The following is a 20527-nucleotide window of genomic DNA, read 5'->3' as shown; positions in this document are numbered from 1 at the left end:
AATAACGAAGAAGTTATGGCCGTTTCCGTGAAATCAGATCGTGTTGGGTATGTACAGCATCAGCTGAAGGCAACAGGCTGTGAAAAACAGGGCTAGGCGTGACACCTAGGCCCTTGGCGTCACGTCTAGCCCCCTAACTCCGAAAATTTTCAAATTTTGTCATTTTTAACCCCTGTACTTGTTTGAACTTAATATTTGACTATCAAAACTAACTTTTAAGTTGGTTTTGATCATAGGTGAATGCCTAGAGTGCACGGATGAAGATCAAGCGACGAGCAAGAACCGAACACGATCATGAAACATGCTTCCGCACATTGCCTCGTCGTAAATTTTAAACGAAGAATTCGATTACGCTATGTTGAATAACTTATGATTTGTAAAGTTTTAACGAACCCGTATATTTCAATGTAGCAAAATCTTAATTACCCGTAGACTACACATCCAATTGTTGGTATGTACATGTAAAACCGCTTAAATAGTAACTAGGGTGTTACAAGTTGGTAATCAGAGCTCATGGTTAAAGAGTAAGGTGTGTTCGGTTCGAGGCTCGATCGCAAATCCGGTAAGTACATGTATGTTAATAGCTTAGCATGCTAAAGTGTTGTAAACAACACATAAGGCTATCGTGTGATACACGTTACCCCAATTAAAATGATTAATATGGTTGACGAAAAAACGCGCGTTGACGCGCATAGTAGAAAAAGCCTTGTATTATAATACGGGCGATTATTGAAGTTGAAATTACTAACTCTTGTGAATGTATTAATTGAAGGACACTCGCGTCTGAAGATGACGAGAGTTGAACAAATTGTGGGTATGATGATGGAACGGTCCGAGATATGACAAGAAGATCATACTCATCAAGGACCTAAATCGCGTAACAATCGCAAATAAATAATGGCAAGAAAGCCCGTTAGGGCAAGCATTTACCAGGTGCACGTTTAAATTATTGCATGAATAGAAATATGCAACAAATACGTAGAAACTGATAGTTGCATATGTAGATTGAAAACTTGAAAAAACCTGAATAGAATGCCTATCCAGGATATTGTTTCCAAGAGAAATAAATAGAGGTGTTACTTACATGGGGTGTGATGTGAAAGTTATAAAAGGGTCATGTATGTCATGTGTTGATCGCCTACTCTGGCAAAGTAGGTAGTGAACACAGGATACCATGAACTTTTTATGATGGACACGCTTACACCCGATGTAGTAAGGACGGGGTGAGTGGGACAAATTAAAAAGTACCCAAATGAATCAGATAAGCAAAATATCTGATCATAATGTAAACGCGCAGTCGAGTTATGGAAGCGTATTATATAAGAATAATGAACCCGGAGAATGCAAAACATGTCAAACGATTAAGATACGCTTTGGGAGGGGGTGTACTTACACTCGAACCCGGAGAATGCAAAACATGTAAAACGATTAAGATACGCATTGGGAGGGGGTGTACTTACACTCGAACCCGGAGAATGCAAAACATGTAAAACGATTAAGATACGCAATGGGAGGGGGTGTACTTACACTCGAACCCGGAGAATGCAAAACATGTAAAACGATTAAGATACGCATTGGGAGGGGGTGTACTTACACTCGAACCCGGAGAATGCAAAACATGTAAAACGATTAAGATACTCATTGGGAGGGGGTGTACTTACACTCGAACCCGGAGAATGCAAAACATGTAAAACGATTAAGATACGCATTGGGGGGGTGTGCTTACACTCGAACCCGGAGAATGCAAAACATGTAAAACGATTAAGATACGCATTGGGAGGGGGTGTACCTACACTCGAACCCGGAGAATGCAAAACATGTAAAACGATTAAGATACGCATTGGGAGGGGGTGTACTTACACTCAAACCCAGAGAATGCAAAACATGTTAAACGATTAAGATACGCATTGGGAGGGGGTTTACTTACACTCGAACCCGGAGAATGCAAAACATGTAAAACGATTAAGATACGCATTGGGAGGGGGTGTACTTACACTGGAACCTGGAGAATGCAAAACATGTAAAACGATTAAGATACGCATTGGGAGGGGTGTACTTACACTCGAACCCGGAGAATGCAAAACATGTAAAACGATTAAGATACGCATTGGGAGGGGGTGTACTTACACTCGAACCCGGAGAATGCAAAACATGTAAAACGATTAAGATACGCATTGGGAGGGGGTGTACCTACACTCGAACTCGGAGAATGCAAAACATGTAAAACGATTAAGATACGCATTGGGAGGGGGTGTACTTACACTCAAACCCGGAGAATGCAACACATGTAAAACGATTAAGATACGCATTGGGAGGGGGTGTACTTACACTCGAACCCGAAGAATGCAAAACATGTAAAACGACTAAGATACGCATTGGGAGGGGGTGTACTTACACTCGATCCCGGAGAATGCAAAACATGTAAAACGATTAAGATACGCATTGGGAGGGGGTGTACTTACAGTCGAACCCGGAGAATGCAAAACATGTAAAACGATTAAGATACGCATTGGGAGGGGGTGTACCTACACTCGAACCCGGAGAATGCAAAACATGTAAAACGATTAAGATACGCATTGGGAGGGGGTGTACTTACACTCAAACCCGGAGAATGCAAAACATGTTAAACGATTAAGATACGCATTGGGAGGGGGTGTACTTACACTCGAACCCGGAGAATGCAAAACATGTAAAACGATTAAGATACGCATTGGGAGGGGGTGTACCTACACTCGAACCCGGAGAATGCAAAACATGTAAAACGATTAAGATACGCATTGGGAGGGGGTGTACTTACACTCGAACCCGGAGAATGCAAAACATGTTAAACGATTAAGATACGCATTGGGAGGGGGTGTACTTACACTCGAACCCGGAGAATGCAAAACATGTAAAACGATTAAGATACGCATTGGGAGGGGGTGTACTTACACTCGAACCCGGAGAATGCAAAACATGTAAAACGATTAAGATACGCATTGGGAGGGGGTGTACTTACACTCGAACCTGGAGAATGCAAAACATGTAAAACGATTAAGAGACGCATTGGGAGGGGGTGTACTTACACTCGAACCCGGAGAATGCAAAACATGTAAAACGATTAAGATATGCACTGGGAGGGGGTGTACTTACACTCGAACCCGGAGAATGCAAACATGGAAAATGATTAGGATATGCTTTGGAAGGGAGTGTACTTGCACTCGAACCCGGGAAAAGCAAATATGCCTCTTAACGGGCCGTTTTTGTAAAACGTCAAACTCGAGGATAAATTCGGAATATAAAAATGAATCAAGGTCTTAATGCATACCGGGAGGGTTGCAATAATAACGACTTCGGTAAAACATCCGGTCGATGGGTAAAAAAAAAATTTAACACATGCGTAGACCGAGAAACGGGAACTCGGATGGAAGGTTAAAAGACTCAGGTTTTGAGTCATAACTAAAAGACGACAAGATAATGTAATTAGAAATTTTGAATAAATTATGTTCAACTATTTTTAAGTTGAACGGGTTGAATATAATATCATGCCGGACGGCATGAGTAAACGCAAGCGGGTTAATGGTAACGTTAAAAGCAAAAGAGTAATGAGCCCGGTAATGAGACATAACCAAATAAGAATGGATGCAAATCAAATAACAGTAAGCATAAGAAGAACTAACGCATAAATGACATGAGAAGTCATAAAATCGGAAAATTGTCCGAAAGAAAACAATTGTAGCCACGAAACTACAATTAAGGTTATCGGAACCTAAGCTTGAAACCAAATGATTCTTCGAACAAAAACAGGGTGCCTTAACACCAAACATGTATTTTAAGAATGACATGAGTAAGTAGTGATCTACGGGATCAACATAACCTTTAGGGCTATAAACAAATGAAAGGTCTACGAGACTAAAACGACCCACGGGTCATGATTAGAAAGGAGTTATAAGGACTTCGCCCTAAAGAGGTGAAAGCCTAATCAAAATAGCCCATAAGGCTAAATGATGAAAACCTACGGGTTAATTAGATAAAGCGAGGGAATCGGTTGAGAAACCCGCATAAAACTAAGACTGTAAAAGAATAAATTATGGACTGTCAATATCCTGGTATGGATAATTGACAAAAGTTAAAGAGAAGATCCTAAAACTAAAACCTTGGTTTTTAGTAAGAAACAACGTTTTTACAAATATAAATTCTAATAGGAATTTAAATAGTAAGCATGAAGGATACAAGTCTTGACACTAATAGGCGCAAGACGATATATTCGAAAAGAGATGTTCTCAAAAATGAAAGGTTGATATGAATTGAACATGATGTGACACGATCACGATCAAGAAATGCAATGTGAGGTAAAATCACATTATAACCAAGCGAGCGGTAAAAAGTAACTGGACTAATAAGTCTAGTTAGTGAGACCGGTTAAGGTCAGCGATTCAAATCAAGAAATTTGGTTTGCGTGTAAGCGGTAGATTCGGTATAACTGAACCGAACAAATAAATTTGAAAACAAAAGAATTTGTTGCTAAAGGTGAAAAATTTCACTAAAGACCTTTAAACGGGTCAAAGTAACGGATTTATAAAGAATTCGATAGTATATGAAAGCGATGGGTATCGATAAGTTAACTAAACTAGTGGAAATAACGAGATTACGTTATTTCAAGTTGCACTATGTCGTATGAGATACGTAGACAATTAGTGACCAAAAGATGTTACCATACTTATCTGGTAATGCTAACAATTGGTTAAAAGTATAAGCAACGCTTAAAAGATTTCTCGGATCAAATACATTGAGTTTAAACTCAATGAATTATGTAAGAAAAGGTTTCGAGGACGAAACCTCTCTAAGGGGGGTAGACTTGTAACACCCCGAAAACGGGTTTGGTAATTAAACCCCGTTAATACAAAAGAAGGGGAAAGTACCGTTAGTGGTAAAAGTAAACCGGCAAATATTAGGAATAAATTGAATAATCCTAATATTTATTTAAAAGTGAATAAGAGCTTTCAAGAAAATAGAATGGATAAAAGGCATGATTTAACGGGACTTAAAGTAAAACGGGTTATGACTTCCCGAACCTACTAAACTGACTAGGAATAATTCTGACCTAGTTAGATAGTGACTTATGAGTGGGTTAAAACCCTTAAATTATAAACTAAGGAAAATGTACGGGCCAAACTTGTTAAACTTGAAACTTGATTTATTAAAAAAACAAGAATTAAAAACAAACCAAACACCCACTTGGGGTTGTCTGATCGTTGAAGAAGCGGGGGGGGGGGTGACATGGGTTCTCTTCAAACCCTAAAATCCTCACAAAACTCACAAATTGGAGCCTCTAATCAAGTCTAAATCGAATTTCAAGCACAAATTCATGAACACCTAGTTGAAAGGATCATAAGGTATGTAAAATTGTGATGTTTTGATCCATCTTAAATTCTAGGTTATTTGTAAGAAACTGAAATTGAGCTTGATTATGTTATGCATGGATGAATCTTGAAGTAATATGATGTCTAGGAGTAGACCCTAGTCAATAACATGTTGGATTATTGGATAATCTATGAAATTCATAATGATCCATTGATAAGTTAAGTGGGTTTATTGACAATATGATGAACACTCGGATTATAGTGTTTAATTGATGAAAAATTGATTGTTATAATATAAGTTCTTGATGTAATTCATGAACACTAGACCTAGAGGTTTGATTGTTATGTAAATCTTGGTGAAAATAACTAATTATAAACTAGTTAGTGCATATGTGAAATTATGCACATTAGGTGTTTGTTAAAATGCCTAAATGAGAACTAAAGTATTGAATTTAGAGTGAAAACGCGTATTCGAATGATATGGCAATTACGCGTGATATGAAGTGATAAGAGTTCTAAATACTATGTTGATTTAGACTTAATGTAGTAAACATGTGATTGAAAGTAGTTAACTTTAGATAAGTTAAGTTAACCAATCATGAAGCCGAATAGTAGCTTCGGCATAGAAAATAAGTGAGGTGGAATAGTCGTGATTGTTAATGACTAATTTAAACGCCTTGTAAATGTTTGACAATAGTTTGACGCGTAACAAGCTAGGTGAAAGCTTGGAGGAGGGAGCGGGTCAAACGGAGCAAGTACGGAAAGAAAAGCGTGGCGTGGATGCGAGGTAAGTGTAATTTACACACTTATGTAGAATACCCGTTTATTCGATACATTGTAAACGTGATAACAATAGTAGTGGAAATATGGAAATTTGTCAAATATCGACTAATGTAAATCAAGGTTAAAAGGATACCCATGGCGTAAGCCGAAATGGGTTGAATTTGTAAGAAAAGATTGTAAAAGAAAAAAAAAGGGGGGGTATGGTAATAAAATCCGGGATAGATGGATGTATGAATTGGAGATCAAAAACGATGTTTTTGATTAAATAGATAATGTTGGGCATATACTCCAAACGGGTCGAATGGTGGTGATAACACCATTTGACAATATCGACTAATGTGGTTGTCGAGTCTTATGTTAACAGGACCAGTTAGCAAATTGGATAATTACGTCACCATTGATGGTGTGATAATGAAAACGAGGTATAAATCGGGTCTACTTATTGATCCGGGCCAGGTACGCATAATTATGTTGTAGTTAAGAATGCTATTTTGGTCGAATAATTTGAGAGAGAGTCCTTCGTCGTAAAAGGACCAAAATCGACCAAAACGCCCTTGTAGGCTAAGTTGAACAAACAACCCTTAAAGGTTGTTTGGAAGCGAATTTCATGATTAGATAAATACTTAGAATAAGTATAGAAATTGAAAGATGTAATATGTTAGTCAAAAGGCACTATTTTAGTTTTTGCCGTAAATTAATGAACCAAGAGGTAAAAATTTGGTTTATATTGATCACCACATTAAACTCACCTTAAAATACAGTTGTGGTAGGAGATTTTAGGATAAGAAATGTGGTGATGGAATGTTAGAAGCAATCGAAAGCGATTTTAGGTTCGAAAGTGCTTAAATACCCTTAGCGGGTCAAAATAAGCATACGAGCGAAAACGGACTTAAATGGTGTAATAAACCTATGATTAGAACCTAATATAGTAGGTAACATTAATTTGAAGAAGTGTATGAGATATAGGAATCAAATAAACACGTTTGTTTGATAAAATGCATAAACGGGTTAAAATTCGGTAAAAAGGTAACGAGACGAATGCTTAGAAGTCTCAAAATTTCTTATGTTGGATGTAGGATTTTAACTCCATAAGATGGAGGATTAAATTACGGACGCGTAGGAAAAAGAATCGGGTAAAACGGATCAATAACGAAGAAGTTATGGCCGTTTCCGTGAAATCAAATCGTGTTGGGTATGTACAGCATCAGCTGAAGGCAACAGGCTGTGAAAAACAGGGCTAGGCGTGACACCTAGGCCCTTGGCGTCACGTCTAGCCCCCTAACTCCAAAAATTTTCAAATTTTGTCATTTTAAACCCCTGTACTTGTTTGAACTTAATATTTGACTATCAAAACTAACTTTTAAGTTGGTTTTGATCATAGGTGAATGCCTAGAGTGCACGGATGAAGATCAAGCGACGAGCAAGAACCAAACACGATCATGAAACATGCTTCCGCACATTGCCTCGTCGTAAATTTTAAACGACGAATTCGATTACGCTATGTTGAATAACTTATGATTTGTAAAGTTTTAACGAACCCGTATATTTCAATGTAGCAAAATCTTAATTACCCGTAGACTACACATCCAATTGTTGGTATTTACATGTAAAACCGCTTAAACAGTAACTAGGGTGTTACACAAAATATATAAAAGATATGGACATTGTGCATGTTAGCCAAGTGTCAAGACATGCAAAATTGCATGTGTTTTGATTGGCCACAAGTTAGGTGGATGACAAGTGGCGTAGGGTGAGAATACCCGTGTCACTCAGTCCATGTACCCGTCTCTCAGTTAATACCCGCTTATGATCATAAGTATAATTATGATTTGTCTCGTATATTGTTCGTAATTACCAGTTAAACAGGTTAAGTGGATTTTTAGTTTGTTGCCCAAGGTGTAACTCTTACGGGTCAAGACCCGGTCGGCAGCGTTGACTTATCGAACCGGACATAATATCCAACACCTACGCTGTTGTTTCAGGGTTTCAACTAGGAGTCATGCAACAAGTAAGGTGGACTCTACAACTCTCTGCTTAACTCCATTGATAACCTTGTAGCTGCCGGAGTTACGCATGTTTGGCTCCCACCTCCCTCCCATTCTGCTGCAAATGCATCTCAAGGTCTTTCTCTCTTCCTTACACATGTCATTGTATATTTGTTTTAGGCATAACCCTTGTTTTAGTTAATTGGACAAATTGATGGCATATGTAACATTAGTTAAATCTATTGCAGGATATATACCAGGAAGATTATATGATTTAAATGCATCCAAGTACGAAAATGAAGAAGAACTGAAGTCGTTGATCCGATCTTTCAAGGACAAAGGAATCAAAGTGGTTGCGGACATAGTTATAAACCATTGGACAGCCGAAAAGCAAGACGCTAGAGGAATATTGTGTATATTTGAAGGTGGAACCCCCGACGACCGCCTTGATTGGGGCCCGTCTCTTATCTGCAAAGACGACACTGAGTACTCCGATGGAAACGGGAATCTAGACACCGGAGGAAACTTCAGTGGAGCACCGGATATTGATCACCTTAACCCTAGAGTCCAAAAGGAGTTATCCGATTGGATGAATTGGTTAAAGACCGATATAGGTTTTGATGGGTGGCGGTTTGATTACACAAGAGGGTATTCTTCAAGTATAGCCAAGGTGTACTTGTTTGTTTCAGTTGTAACTCGTATTATATTGTCCTTTCAAGTTGCATTTATTTTTTGTTTATCGTATTATATTTATAATATCGTGAATGGCATCCTGCAGGTGTATATGAAGAATACATCTCCTGAGTTTGCGGTTGGAGAGTACTGGAATGCGGTGGCTAGAGGGCCAGATGAAAAGTTGGAATATAACCAAGATCTCCATCGAAATGAAATAATGAATTGGGTGTAAGAAAGTGGTGGTGGTTCATTAATAGCTTTTGATTTCACTACAAAGTATATACTTCAAGCAGTTGTGGAAGGTGAGTTGGGGCGGTTGATCGACGCGAATGGTAAGCCGCCAGGGCTGATTGGAGTCTTGCCGGAAAATGCGGTGACCTTTATCGATAACCATGACACTGGATCAACCCAGAAGATTTCGCCATTTCCATCTGATAAAGTTATGCAAGGATATGCATACATTCTCACCCATCCAGGCATCCCATTATTGGTAAGATTCCAACATTTTTAGAGTGTAACTGAACATTTTGTTGATTGTTTATTTTGCCCATGTTTTATAGTTCTTCGACCACTTCTTTGATTGGGGCCTAAAAGACGAGCTCACAAAGTTATCTGCGGTGAGAGCGAGTAGCGGGATCAGTGCAACGAGCCAAGTGAAGATACTGGTGTGTGAAGCGGAGCTTTATGTGGCTGAGATTGATGAAAAAATCATCGTGAAAATCGGCCCAAAGATGGATCTTGGAAATCTTATTCCAGAGAACTTTAAAGTTGCCACTTCTGGGGAGAAGTATGCAGTATGGGATAAAGAACCTTGATTTGAAAGAGGATCATGATCTTGCAAAAAGAATATCTAATATGTAGCTCTTGTCTTAATGAATTCAAACAAAATGTGTTTCATCTATAACAAAGAAGAAGACCATTTGTGTTAATGTATTGTTATTTGTTTGAATGTCTTTTCTTCCTACTGAAAAAACATTAAGACTCAAAAAAATGATCGTCACTTTTTCTAATATCATAAATCCAATCCCATTATTGTTGCTTTCGGCTTTTGTAACATCCTAAGTTTTAGGGTTATCGACTTTTATCGAGCATTTAATATGTGGAGTATATGACTATTTAGGTGTTTGACTAAAATGAATTCAGAGCTAGTGGATAGTCGAATAGCCTACCCGTGGAAAATAGTACCCTTAAGGTATCTCAGGATACGCTTAACGGCACCCCGGTGTCTATCAGTAGGTTTCTGTAGAAATTGAGAAGCCTTGCTGACTGCGTATGTGATCTCAGGGTGAGTCCAGACTAGATATTGTAAAGAACTGAGAGTACTATGGTATAACAGGGGATCCTCCAAAGGAATGCCAGAATACCGAGAGAGTTGTTGTCCAGAAGGCCGACAATCAGTAAGCCCCGTCCGATGTAACAAACCACTTAAGTATCGTTGCTGGGATAAATGCAATATATCATCAAAGAATGTAGCCTGAACTCCTAGAAAATTAGACAATGACCCCAAATCTTTGAGTGTAAACTGTGAATGTAAGCGCTCAATCAAATCCATAACAAATCGTGAGGAGCTCCCAGTAATAATGATTTCATCAACATATACCAATACATAGCAAACATCTAAACCACTGTTGTAGACAAAGAGAAAGGTATCGGATACACATTGAGTAAATCCAGATGTGGTGAGTGCAGAAGACAGCTTGGAAAACCAAGCATGAGGCGCCTGCTTGAGGCCATAATGAGCCTTTTACAGCAAACAGACATGAGTCGGTCGGGTAGGATCATCAAAGCCAAAAGGTTGAGACCGGTTCACGGTCTCAGATAAATCACCATGAAGAATGACATTGTTGAGATCCACCTATAGGATATATCCCAACCCCTAGAAAAAGCAACAGATAAAACAATACGAATAGTAGTGGGTTTAACCACATGGCTAAACGTCTCAGTGTAGTCAATTCCCTCAATCTGATGGAAGTAACATGATTAGTGTAGATTAGTGTATTTTAAGATCCCGGTAGCCAAATCCAATTATCCAATCCCGAGAGTTATGATGAGCTAACATGATTCTTACCTAGGTAGCTACTTTCTCATCATTTGAATTCACTGATATTTGTTATATGTTTGCTTTGCTTTCTTGATTTGCATTATTACTTGTGTTAGTAGTTAATAGAAATCCAAACATTACTAGAGTAGGACTTGATAGAGGTTTAGTATCGAGAGACGCGCCATTGTGTCCTTGGATTGATACCCGGTTTACCAACTTTAATATATCACGACCTGTACACTTGCTGATTGTGTGTAATTAAGTTAGTCTGGCCATTTAATTTGGTGTTATCAAATTTAATTAAACATTTTAAACAACTCGGTTTTCAAATATTGATATTCTATTGTGAATAATTCTCCCTTTTCAATGAACTAATTGGTTCGATTTGTTACGGCATTGGTACGTTACTGACATTCGTTGTAGCTTACAATATAAAAAACAATTTATTTTTAATACATATTCGTTGTCAATATGGAAACTCTATTGAGAATAAAACTTTGTTTTCAACATTATTTATATGTAGATAAAAATAAGCAAGAATTTTTATAAAACATTAAATTATGCTGTTAAAATCACCAAAAGGTAAACGTCGTAATTTATTAAAAAAATAAACAAAAGCGTAAGTAGTTTTGATAATATGTATGTTTATGCTTCAATTATTACTCAAACTCGGTTTCGATATCAAGAGGTAGATAACATTAAGCACGTCACAACCGCATACTCGAAATTATATAAAAATCATATCTTAAAAGTTATAAACATAAAATGTAATCAAAATTGATAAATAATAATAATAATCATAATCATAATCATAATCATAATTTTTTACTTAAAAATAAATTAAAAATTGAATAAAATTAAATATGATATATTTATTATTCAACCTTAGGTAAATATATATACACCTAGTATATAGGACCCGTTCATTGCGGCGGGACCGTTAAATCAAACAAAAATAAAGGTAAAACGTTAAATCGCAAAATTTATACCATTAACATAAACAAAAAATGAATTTCCACATTTATACCACAACATAACACCCAAAAAAAAGAAGAAATTTCACGACGTTGACAATATCCGAAATCTTATGTAAAAAAAGTGAAGCACGTTGTGGCGATACCGTTAAATTGAACAAAAATTATAAGTAAATATATTGAACCATGTACGCACACTGTGGCGTGTTAACTCGCAGCTCAATCGAGTTAAAATAATAATAATAATATTTAAGTAAATTTATAAAGTATAGGATTTTCTTAAAATTAAAAGTAAACCATAGGGGTTATTTGGTACTTATACGTATACTCTAAGAGAAGATATTCACTTTTAGTAATAGTCTAAGGGAATGAAACATAAACATTTATATGCAATAGAGACTTGTATACATATCTTTAAGACTTGTACATATAGATAAAAAACAATAAATAAAAAATAGTGGATGCCACCTATTGGTCTACAAAATTCATTAAACAATCCAAACACTAAACAATGAATAGTAAAACCTCCTTTCATAACTTATTTGGTAAATTATAGATGGGTAATAATTGCTAAAAACACCTATAAACGCACTAATTTTACTAGTTGGTCAACAAATTACCTAGTAAAATTCGCATGCAGCGAGAAGTATTTATACGGTTTATTACACTTTTTGTACAGTATCTATACTCGGTATAGCAATCGAAAGAGAAAACCCAAAAAATAAAGTCATAATGTGCCCAAACGATATCAACACATGTTTTAGATTAATTGAAAACCCTAAAAGCCATTATCCGTAGCAGTCCAATGGTACTGATACTACTACCGATGTTGTTTGAGCGAAATCGGTTCGGTTCGTCATACCACTGGTATGTTACCGAACTCGCTATAGCTTACGATACAACAAAGCACATTTTGAATACAACTCTGTTTCCAAACGTTGTTACTCTAACAAATAAAACTTTGTTTTCAGCAAAAAAAAAAAAAAGAAAAACCCGGTTTATCACAAAACGGGTACATTATCGGCACTAGCTATTGCATACAATAAAAAAAACACTTTATTTTGAATATAAATTTGTTTTCAAATATGAAACTCTATTGCGAATAAAACTTGTTTTCAAAAAATTAATACATAGATAAAAATAAGCGCGTAATAACGGTACATTTAGAATTTTATAAAACATCACGTTATCTTATTGAATTAACAAAAATGTACACGTCCTCAATTTATTAAAAAATAACCAAAATATGAGTAGTTTTAATAACATGTACGTTTATGCTTCAATTACTTGTATATTACTATTTGCAACTCAGCTTTGACATTAGACGTAGATAAAAATAGGCACGTCACAACAACATACTTGGAATTATATAAAATATAGTATCTTAAAAGTTATAAGAAAAAACAAAATATCCTCAAGATTGGTTATAATATTATAATAAAAATTAAATTTAAACTTAAAATAATTAAATAAATTGAATAAAATATAATATTTTATATTAATTATTCACCCATTTCCTAAATGTATATTATATATTATGTAATATAATATAATAACTAGTATTTAAGACTCGCGTTTTGCGACCGGACCGTTAAACCGAATAAAACCAAACATAAAAACATTGAATCACCCATGCACATTGCAGCGTGTTAACTTGCAAAAAATAGACCGAAAGTAAAACTTAGAGAAGAATAACTACGTTGGCTGTTAAACCACAAAAATAGACGTAAAAATGTTGAACCACACACGTGTTACAGTGTGTTAACTCACAAGTTTTAGACCAAAACGTAAAACAATAAATTTGTAAAATATGAAAAAGTGTAAGGAAATAAAGTTGAAAGTGGAAGAGTATTGAGGTTAAAAAGGAAAAATATTTGTGACAAATTTTAGAAGATCCGTGTTTTGGCATGAAGAAATCATGTAATGGGAATCATAGAACATAACAAAAAGCACCATTAATGGTTTAAAAGTCATTGTTCTTGTGTAAACACAATGAATATTTCCATGTTGAACTGACTGAAGGGCCTACAAATACGTATTGACGTGGTCAAAAAGCCACTAAATTGATGACCATGAATTAGATTTCGACATATAGTGTAAGTGGAATCATAAGTCTTGTGTTTTGTCAAGACAAAAACAATTATTGGCCACTTACCGTGTTGTCTACGTATCCAATCATCCAAATCCATCAACTTCCTTCATTCCTATATGTTAAATGTGTCATCAAACCAGTCATTACACACACATGTAGCAGCAAAACATGAGTCCAATTGTTCTTATCCGTTGTGTGATCTTTGTCACGTGTTTTCTAGTAACTATGCTCTCGGCTGCTCCTACGTTGTTGTTTCAGGGGTTCAACTGGGAGTCATGCAACAAGCAAGGCGGATTGTACAACTCCTTGGTTAACTCCATTGATGATCTTGCGGCAGCCGGAGTTACTCATGTTTGGCTCCCACCCCCCTCCCAGTCCGCTGCACCTCAAGGTAGGTAGGTGTGTTCATGGTTCGGTTTGAAACCGTGAAACTGCTCAAATAGTTATTGGTTTTGTTTTAACGCTACAATAGAACCGTTAGTACAGTTTGGTTTGGTTTGTTTTCAATTTCCAACAGTTTGGTTTAAATTTACAACACTAAAAAACCGGGTTTAACTTACGCTTTGACTTAAAAACCGTGAATGTTTGACACTAAATACCTTGTCTCAAAGACACTTTTTGTGTTTTAGTTATTAAAGTTGAACAACAGCATGTATGTTACTACTGTTGCAGGATATATGCCAGGAAGGTTATATGATCTGAATGCATCCAGCTATGGAAATGAAGAAGAACTAAAATCACTTATCAAATCTTTCAAGAACAAGGGAATCAAAGCGATCGCTGACATAGTTATAAACCATCGGACAGCCGAAAAGCAAGATGAAAGAGGAGTGTGGTGTATATTTGAAGGCGGGACACCAGATGAACGCCTAGATTGGGGTCCATCTCTTATATGCAAAGACGACATTGAGTACTCCAACGGAATGGGGAATGCGGACACTGGAGAACCCTTTCCACCGGCCCCGGATATTGATCACCTTAATCCTAGAGTCCAAAACGAGCTATCCGATTGGATGAATTGGTTAAAAATCGATATAGGTTTTGATGGGTGGCGGTTTGATTACGCAAGAGGGTATTCTTCGAGTATCACCAAGGTGGTGTACTTGTTTATTTCAGTTGTAACTCATATCATTTTTTTACCAAGGTGTATTTTTTTTTTCATTTTTTTTATTTATAAAATTGTGAACGGTATGTCGGTATCTGTACAGGTGTATATGACGAACACGTCTCCTGATTTTGCTGTTGGAGAGTATTGGAACTCGGTGGCTATAGGGCCAGACGGGAAGCCGGAATACAACCAAGATAAGCATCGAAATGAGATCATGAACTGGGTGCAAGAAAGTGGTGGTGGTTCATTGACAGCTTTTGATTTTACTACAAAGTTTATACTTCAAGCAGCTGTGGAGGGTGAGTTGTGGAGGTTGATTGACCCAAATGGTAAGCCACCCGGGCTGATTGGAATCTTACCGGGAAGCGCAGTGACCTTTATCGATAATCATGACACGGGTTCAACCCAAAAGATTTCGCCATTTCCATCTGATAAAGTTATGCAAGGATATGCATACATCCTCACCCATCCAGGCATCCCATCATTGGTAAGATTGCAGCATTTTACGTTATAACTCAACATGAGCTTCGATAATAAAACACCACTAACGCATTATCAAGGCACCACTGAATATTTTATTGACTGTTTGTTTTGCCAATGTTTTATAGTTTTACGATCACTTCTTTGATTGGGGCCTAAAGGACGAGCTCACGAAGTTATCCGCAGTAAGAGCAAGAAACGAGATCACTGCAACAAGCCAAGTGAAGATTCTCGCATATGAAGCAGAACTTTATGTTGCAGTAATCGACGAGAAAGTCATCGTCAAAATCGGGCCGAAGATGGATCTTGGAAATCTTATTCCTGAGAATTTTAAACTTGCTACTTCTGGAGATCAGTATGCAGTATGGGAGAAACTACCTTAAATGTTATGTAATTTGTAACTATTATGACAATAAACTCTAACAAAAAAGAAGAAGTCCATTTGTGTTCATGTATTGTTCTTGCTTGAATGTCCTCTCTTCCTGGTGAAAAACATAAAAAATCTCGGGAAAAACGACCGTCTCTTTTTCTTACGCTTTACTTCACGAGATGATCCAATCCCACTATTGCTGCTTTCGGTTTTCGAATCAGGCTTATGACTATCATTTCCTTTCGTAGACTTACTGGCTTTTGTTTTTTGCTCGTTTTCAGTTTTCCATGTTCTAAGCTCCTGCTCGAACGCCTCCTTTCCTTCTTTCGCCTTTTCGGCTCTCTGCGTAGCAGTTACAAGTTGTTCCTTTTTCAAAGCTATATCAGAATTCACTTGTTCAAGCTTGTTTTCAGCTTTCTGTTCGGCTTCTTTCGCTAAATCGATTTGGGATACAGCTTCAGACACCCGCGTATCAGCTTCATCCTCGGCTCCCTTAGCCTTTCGGCTTAGTTCGTAATATTCCTCTACGGAAAGAGTAACCCCAGATTCGTTTTCAATTTTGTTACTTCTTGTCGATTCGCTCTCATGAAGTGCACTAATCGCTCCAAGTGCCAATCTTTCCGACGCACGAGTCGCCTCAATCTCCTTCAAAGCAGCATTTAACTTACTAATCATATTGTTTTCACCTGTTTTTGCTTGATCTGCAGCTTCTTTTGCTTTTTGCAGATCTTGTTGTGCTTTTTGAACACGCGATTTCGCCTGGTCGGCTTCTTCAGTCGCCTGCTCGAGTTGTCTCGGCAGCTGCAAAGCTTTTTCTCGTGCTTCCTTTTCTTTCTTTTGAATGAGTTCAACTTCTAATATCGTCCTTTTTAGATCAGCTTCAAGAGACTCAGCCGAAACACCTGCAAGTTCATCCTTTTTCTTCGCGGAAATAAACGTTTCTTTCTCGTGTTCTAGCTCGGAATTTAACAAAGTTGCTGACTGTTTTAAACTGTTAACTTCATCTGTTACTTTTTCGATGTTTTTCTTCACTTCTTCGAGGTCCATCTTCGCCGAATCGACTGCCGATTGTATATCTTTATGGTTTTCTTCCATGTAAGCTCCTAATTCTACTCTTAAATTTTGAAGCAAAACCGAAGCAGTGTCTAGTTTTGACTTTAGATCTTCCATTTCGGCTATCTGTTGGTTGACTTTTTCCGATTCTTCTTCAGACTGCTTCAATTCTTCTTGCCACTGTAAAATTTCTTCTTCTTGCGCAATGGCTACTCCGGTTCGGTTTTCTTCAGCCTCCAAATGAGCAGCATGCGCGGACTCCAACGCCTCTTTCGTCGTTATCAGTTTAATCGTCAACTCTTCAACATTCTTCTCAATTTCTTTCGAGTTAAACTCAGCTTGTTCAGCGTTCTTTATAGCTAAATCACGTTCAGCCAGAAGTAAACCGTAATCTTTCTGGAGGTTTTCGAGCTCGATCTTAACCGTTTTCAACTCCGAAACCGCAGCTTGATGTCGAGCCTGTGCAACTTCTAATTGTGTCTTTGCGGCAATACTAGATTCGTCTGCAATCCCTTGCTCCATTTCTTCGACTCGAAGTTTTGCAAGCTCGGCATCTTGTTTTGCTTGTTGTTCTTCGGTTTCCGCTCTCTCTGTGTTAATTCTCAGTTCTTCAAGAAGCCTCTTTGCGTTGTCAAGCTCTTTTAACGCCTGTTGTTTTGATTCTTCTGCAGCTTCCGACTGTTTCTTTAAAATTGGCATCTGTTCGTTTGCTTTTCTGAGTTCTTGTGCTACGTACCTGCGCCTCTGCAAATCCCAACAAAAAGTTTTAGAGTTAATTTGTGTACATGAATATGATGTAAGAGTAAACTCGGATTATACCTCGGCAATTTGGATTTTATGGGCTTTCCAATCAACAATTCCGCCGAACATGGACACAGCTGCTTTAACAGATTCAAAAGGTGCAGTGGTATCGATTTCTGCATTGGAACATTTGGATTTCTCGATCGTTTTTTCAGAGCTAACTGTCTCCGACCCCTTCTCTTCATGATTGTCAACTTTACCATTTTCGCGCACATGGTCGTGACCCGTAGGACTACTTTCCTTAACATGACCTTGACCCGTAGGACTGCTTTCCTTAACATGATCTTGACCCGTAGGACCATTTTCCTTAACATGATCTTGACCCGTAACACCATCTTCTTGAACATGGTCGTGGCCCGTAGGATCATCTTCCCGAGCATGGTCTTGACCGGTAGGACCACTTTCCTTAACATGATCATGACCCGCAACACCATATTCTAGAATATTATTTTGACCTGTAGAATCATATTTTACATCAAATAGTTTGTTGTTGGATTGTTTTTCTTCCGTTTGCTGGATAGCGGGTTCTAGGGAAGGTTTTAACCCAACATCTTCTTGAATATGGTCATTACCTGCAGGAGCTTCTTCACGATCATGGTCTTGACCCGTAAGATCATCTTCTCGAACATGATCTTGACCCACATGACCACTTTTTCGAACATGATCATGACCCGCAACACCATCTTCTATAACATTACCTTGACCCATAGAATCAGACAATTTATGATTGGACTGTTTATCTTCTGTTTGCTGGATTGCGGTTTCTGGGGAAGGTTTTAACCGATCATCTATTGAAAAATCCGACGCTTTTGAATCGGTTAAGGTTTGTTTTTCCATTGCAGACCCCTCTGATGCAATCAACAAACTACCAAAACTGCCGCCTTTACCATTGTTTGCTTCGGTTCCCATGACCTCGGTGTTAGATTCTACTTCTCCATTCTCGACCCCGATCTTCCACCAGCTTCATCCATTCCAGAATGGCTCTAAACAAGCACCTATTATTTGGATATTCAAATTTCAATTAATCAAACAATTTGATTCAGCATAATAAGAAATTTACACATAACTCTATTCTATTAAGATCAAATTACCCAAAATATATCACATTCAAAAAATAGAGAAATTGCTTATTTTTACAAACGATCATAAAATATATATTCAATTAATAAACGAAACATCTGAGCATTAATGAAAGACGGAATTACAAACAATTGAGGGATTGATTAACGCATACCAGGAAATCCCCATAACCAAATCCAGATAATTATTGAACATCCATCCGGATATTGCCTACAATAAATTAACGATGAAGAATCCAAATCAGAATTTTGATCAATTGGTGAAGAAATTAATGATCGTAACGGAAGGAATCCAAATTCACCACAATTTAGATATGAAATGCGCGCTGTTTTTCGAATTTTGTTTAGGGATTCTCTATTTTTAGGTTAAATTATTATTTGGTTTCTAATTTTGGTTAAAAATGTGTTTTTGATTTTTTTTTTCTTTCTTCTCTAATTTTGACAAAAGTACCCCATCTTTTTAATAAAATCTCGAGTTCGAGATTTCCTTTAAGGGAGTGAGGATGTAACACCTTGTAAAATTTGGTCGAATAATATAATGACACGTGTTCACTCTCAAATTGCCTATTAATTTGGACGAGAGTGACTAATTTTGTCAAGTTTTGAAAGTATGAATGTGGAGGGACTAAAGGTGTCAACATGCCAATTAATGGCCTCTAAGTGACCCTATACGGACCGTAAGCCTATGTGCTTACGGACCGCAAGCATATTTTTATTTGTGTACTTAGACATGTATACGAACCGCAAGCATTCTTCCTTACGGTCCGTAAGAGATTTGAATTCCGTGTGCGCTGAGTAGGCTTACGGACCGTAAGCTTAAAGCCCATACGGTCCGTAAGGTCTGTATCTGGGCAGATTTTGTTGGGAGGCCAAGGCATTCTACCCTTGTGCCACCTATCTCGCAATTCAGTGCTCTTGTGCAGCTCATGCCACGTCAATATACACTTGGAATAATCTTAGATCAGTTCTAAACACCTGGATTGATCTCATTATCCACCTTCCACTATACTGTCCGTAAGTGCTCCTTTCTACCTCTTTTCATTTTTATAGGCTTTTATTAGCCGAAAGTCGAGCAAATTGGCTTTTGCTTTGACTTTCGGTTAAGACCATTATGGTCCAGCCATTGTTCGAATCAAACATGGCTACGTGATCGTAATAAGGTATGTGTTAATCCCTCAAAAGGGCACCTCCTGAAAATCACGTTAAGTTGGTCAAATGACTGGTCAAAGTTAAGTATAATAAAAAGTCAAACGACACATTTTCGGAAAACTTATAAATTGAACTTGTAATCATTTTAACTCATGTTTTTAACACTAAATCGGTTGGTAACTAATACTAGAACATGTATGAACATGTTTAACCCGTCATTTCCAGTTATGTGTCGGTTCGCAACCGAAAGTCAAGCAGTTTGACTTCTACTTTGACTTTCGATTTTGGCCTGATTTAGCAACTTTAGCTACTGATTCTAAGTTGCATTATGATCATGTTATAGTGTAGAATAACCCTCTGTGGTTATACTACCTGATCATAATCAGTTTCTGAGTTTTTACACAAGTTCTTATAATATGCCTATTAATGACCAAAATACCCTTTTTGTGCAAAACATTGTTCTAATCAATGATAAGCATATGAAACGAATAATCTACTGATATGGTAGTACAATTAACATGTTTTGGCAGAATGAACTTGTTTGTAACTTAAGTTTCTATACAAGTTCATGAATTTTGCAACATTATGACTAAAA

At 37.3% G+C, this 20527-nt stretch overlaps 3 protein-coding genes across 3 annotated transcripts; 2 read left to right on the top strand and 1 right to left on the bottom strand.

Annotated features, from left to right (window-relative positions):
* Nucleotides 1-8080: 8080 nt before the first annotated feature.
* LOC110943669 (alpha-amylase) lies at nucleotides 8081-9605 on the top strand (the record flags this gene model as incomplete). The annotated part of the gene is given in 4 exon segments (XM_035989988.1): nucleotides 8081-8246; nucleotides 8359-8780; nucleotides 8889-9275; nucleotides 9346-9605. Coding segments are annotated over 4 exon segments (1230 nt in total), but the record flags the coding sequence as incomplete, so codon positions are not given.
* Nucleotides 9606-13932: 4327 nt separating this feature from the next.
* Nucleotides 13933-15931, top strand: LOC110941396 (alpha-amylase). Its single transcript, XM_022183028.2, has 4 exons — nucleotides 13933-14283; nucleotides 14565-14986; nucleotides 15101-15487; nucleotides 15609-15931. Exons 1-4 carry the CDS (start codon nucleotides 14061-14063, stop codon nucleotides 15861-15863), a joined length of 1287 nt encoding a protein of 428 aa, XP_022038720.1. The 5' UTR covers nucleotides 13933-14060; the 3' UTR covers nucleotides 15864-15931.
* LOC110941395 (protein WEAK CHLOROPLAST MOVEMENT UNDER BLUE LIGHT 1) lies at nucleotides 15624-19120 on the bottom strand. Its single transcript, XM_022183027.2, has 3 exons — nucleotides 18939-19120; nucleotides 17723-18699; nucleotides 15624-17647 (listed from the first exon to the last, which is right to left on the bottom strand). The coding sequence occupies exons 2-3, from the start codon at nucleotides 18611-18613 to the stop codon at nucleotides 15929-15931; spliced, it is 2610 nt and encodes an 869-aa protein (XP_022038719.1). The 5' UTR covers nucleotides 18614-18699; nucleotides 18939-19120; the 3' UTR covers nucleotides 15624-15928.
* Between the last annotated feature and the right edge of the window lie 1407 nt (nucleotides 19121-20527).

The sequence above is a fragment of the Helianthus annuus genome, chromosome 5 (genome assembly GCF_002127325.2).
Source record: "Helianthus annuus cultivar XRQ/B chromosome 5, HanXRQr2.0-SUNRISE, whole genome shotgun sequence".
Lineage (NCBI taxonomy): Eukaryota > Viridiplantae > Streptophyta > Magnoliopsida > Asterales > Asteraceae > Helianthus > Helianthus annuus.
This window is presented reverse-complemented; position numbering and strand designations above follow the sequence as displayed.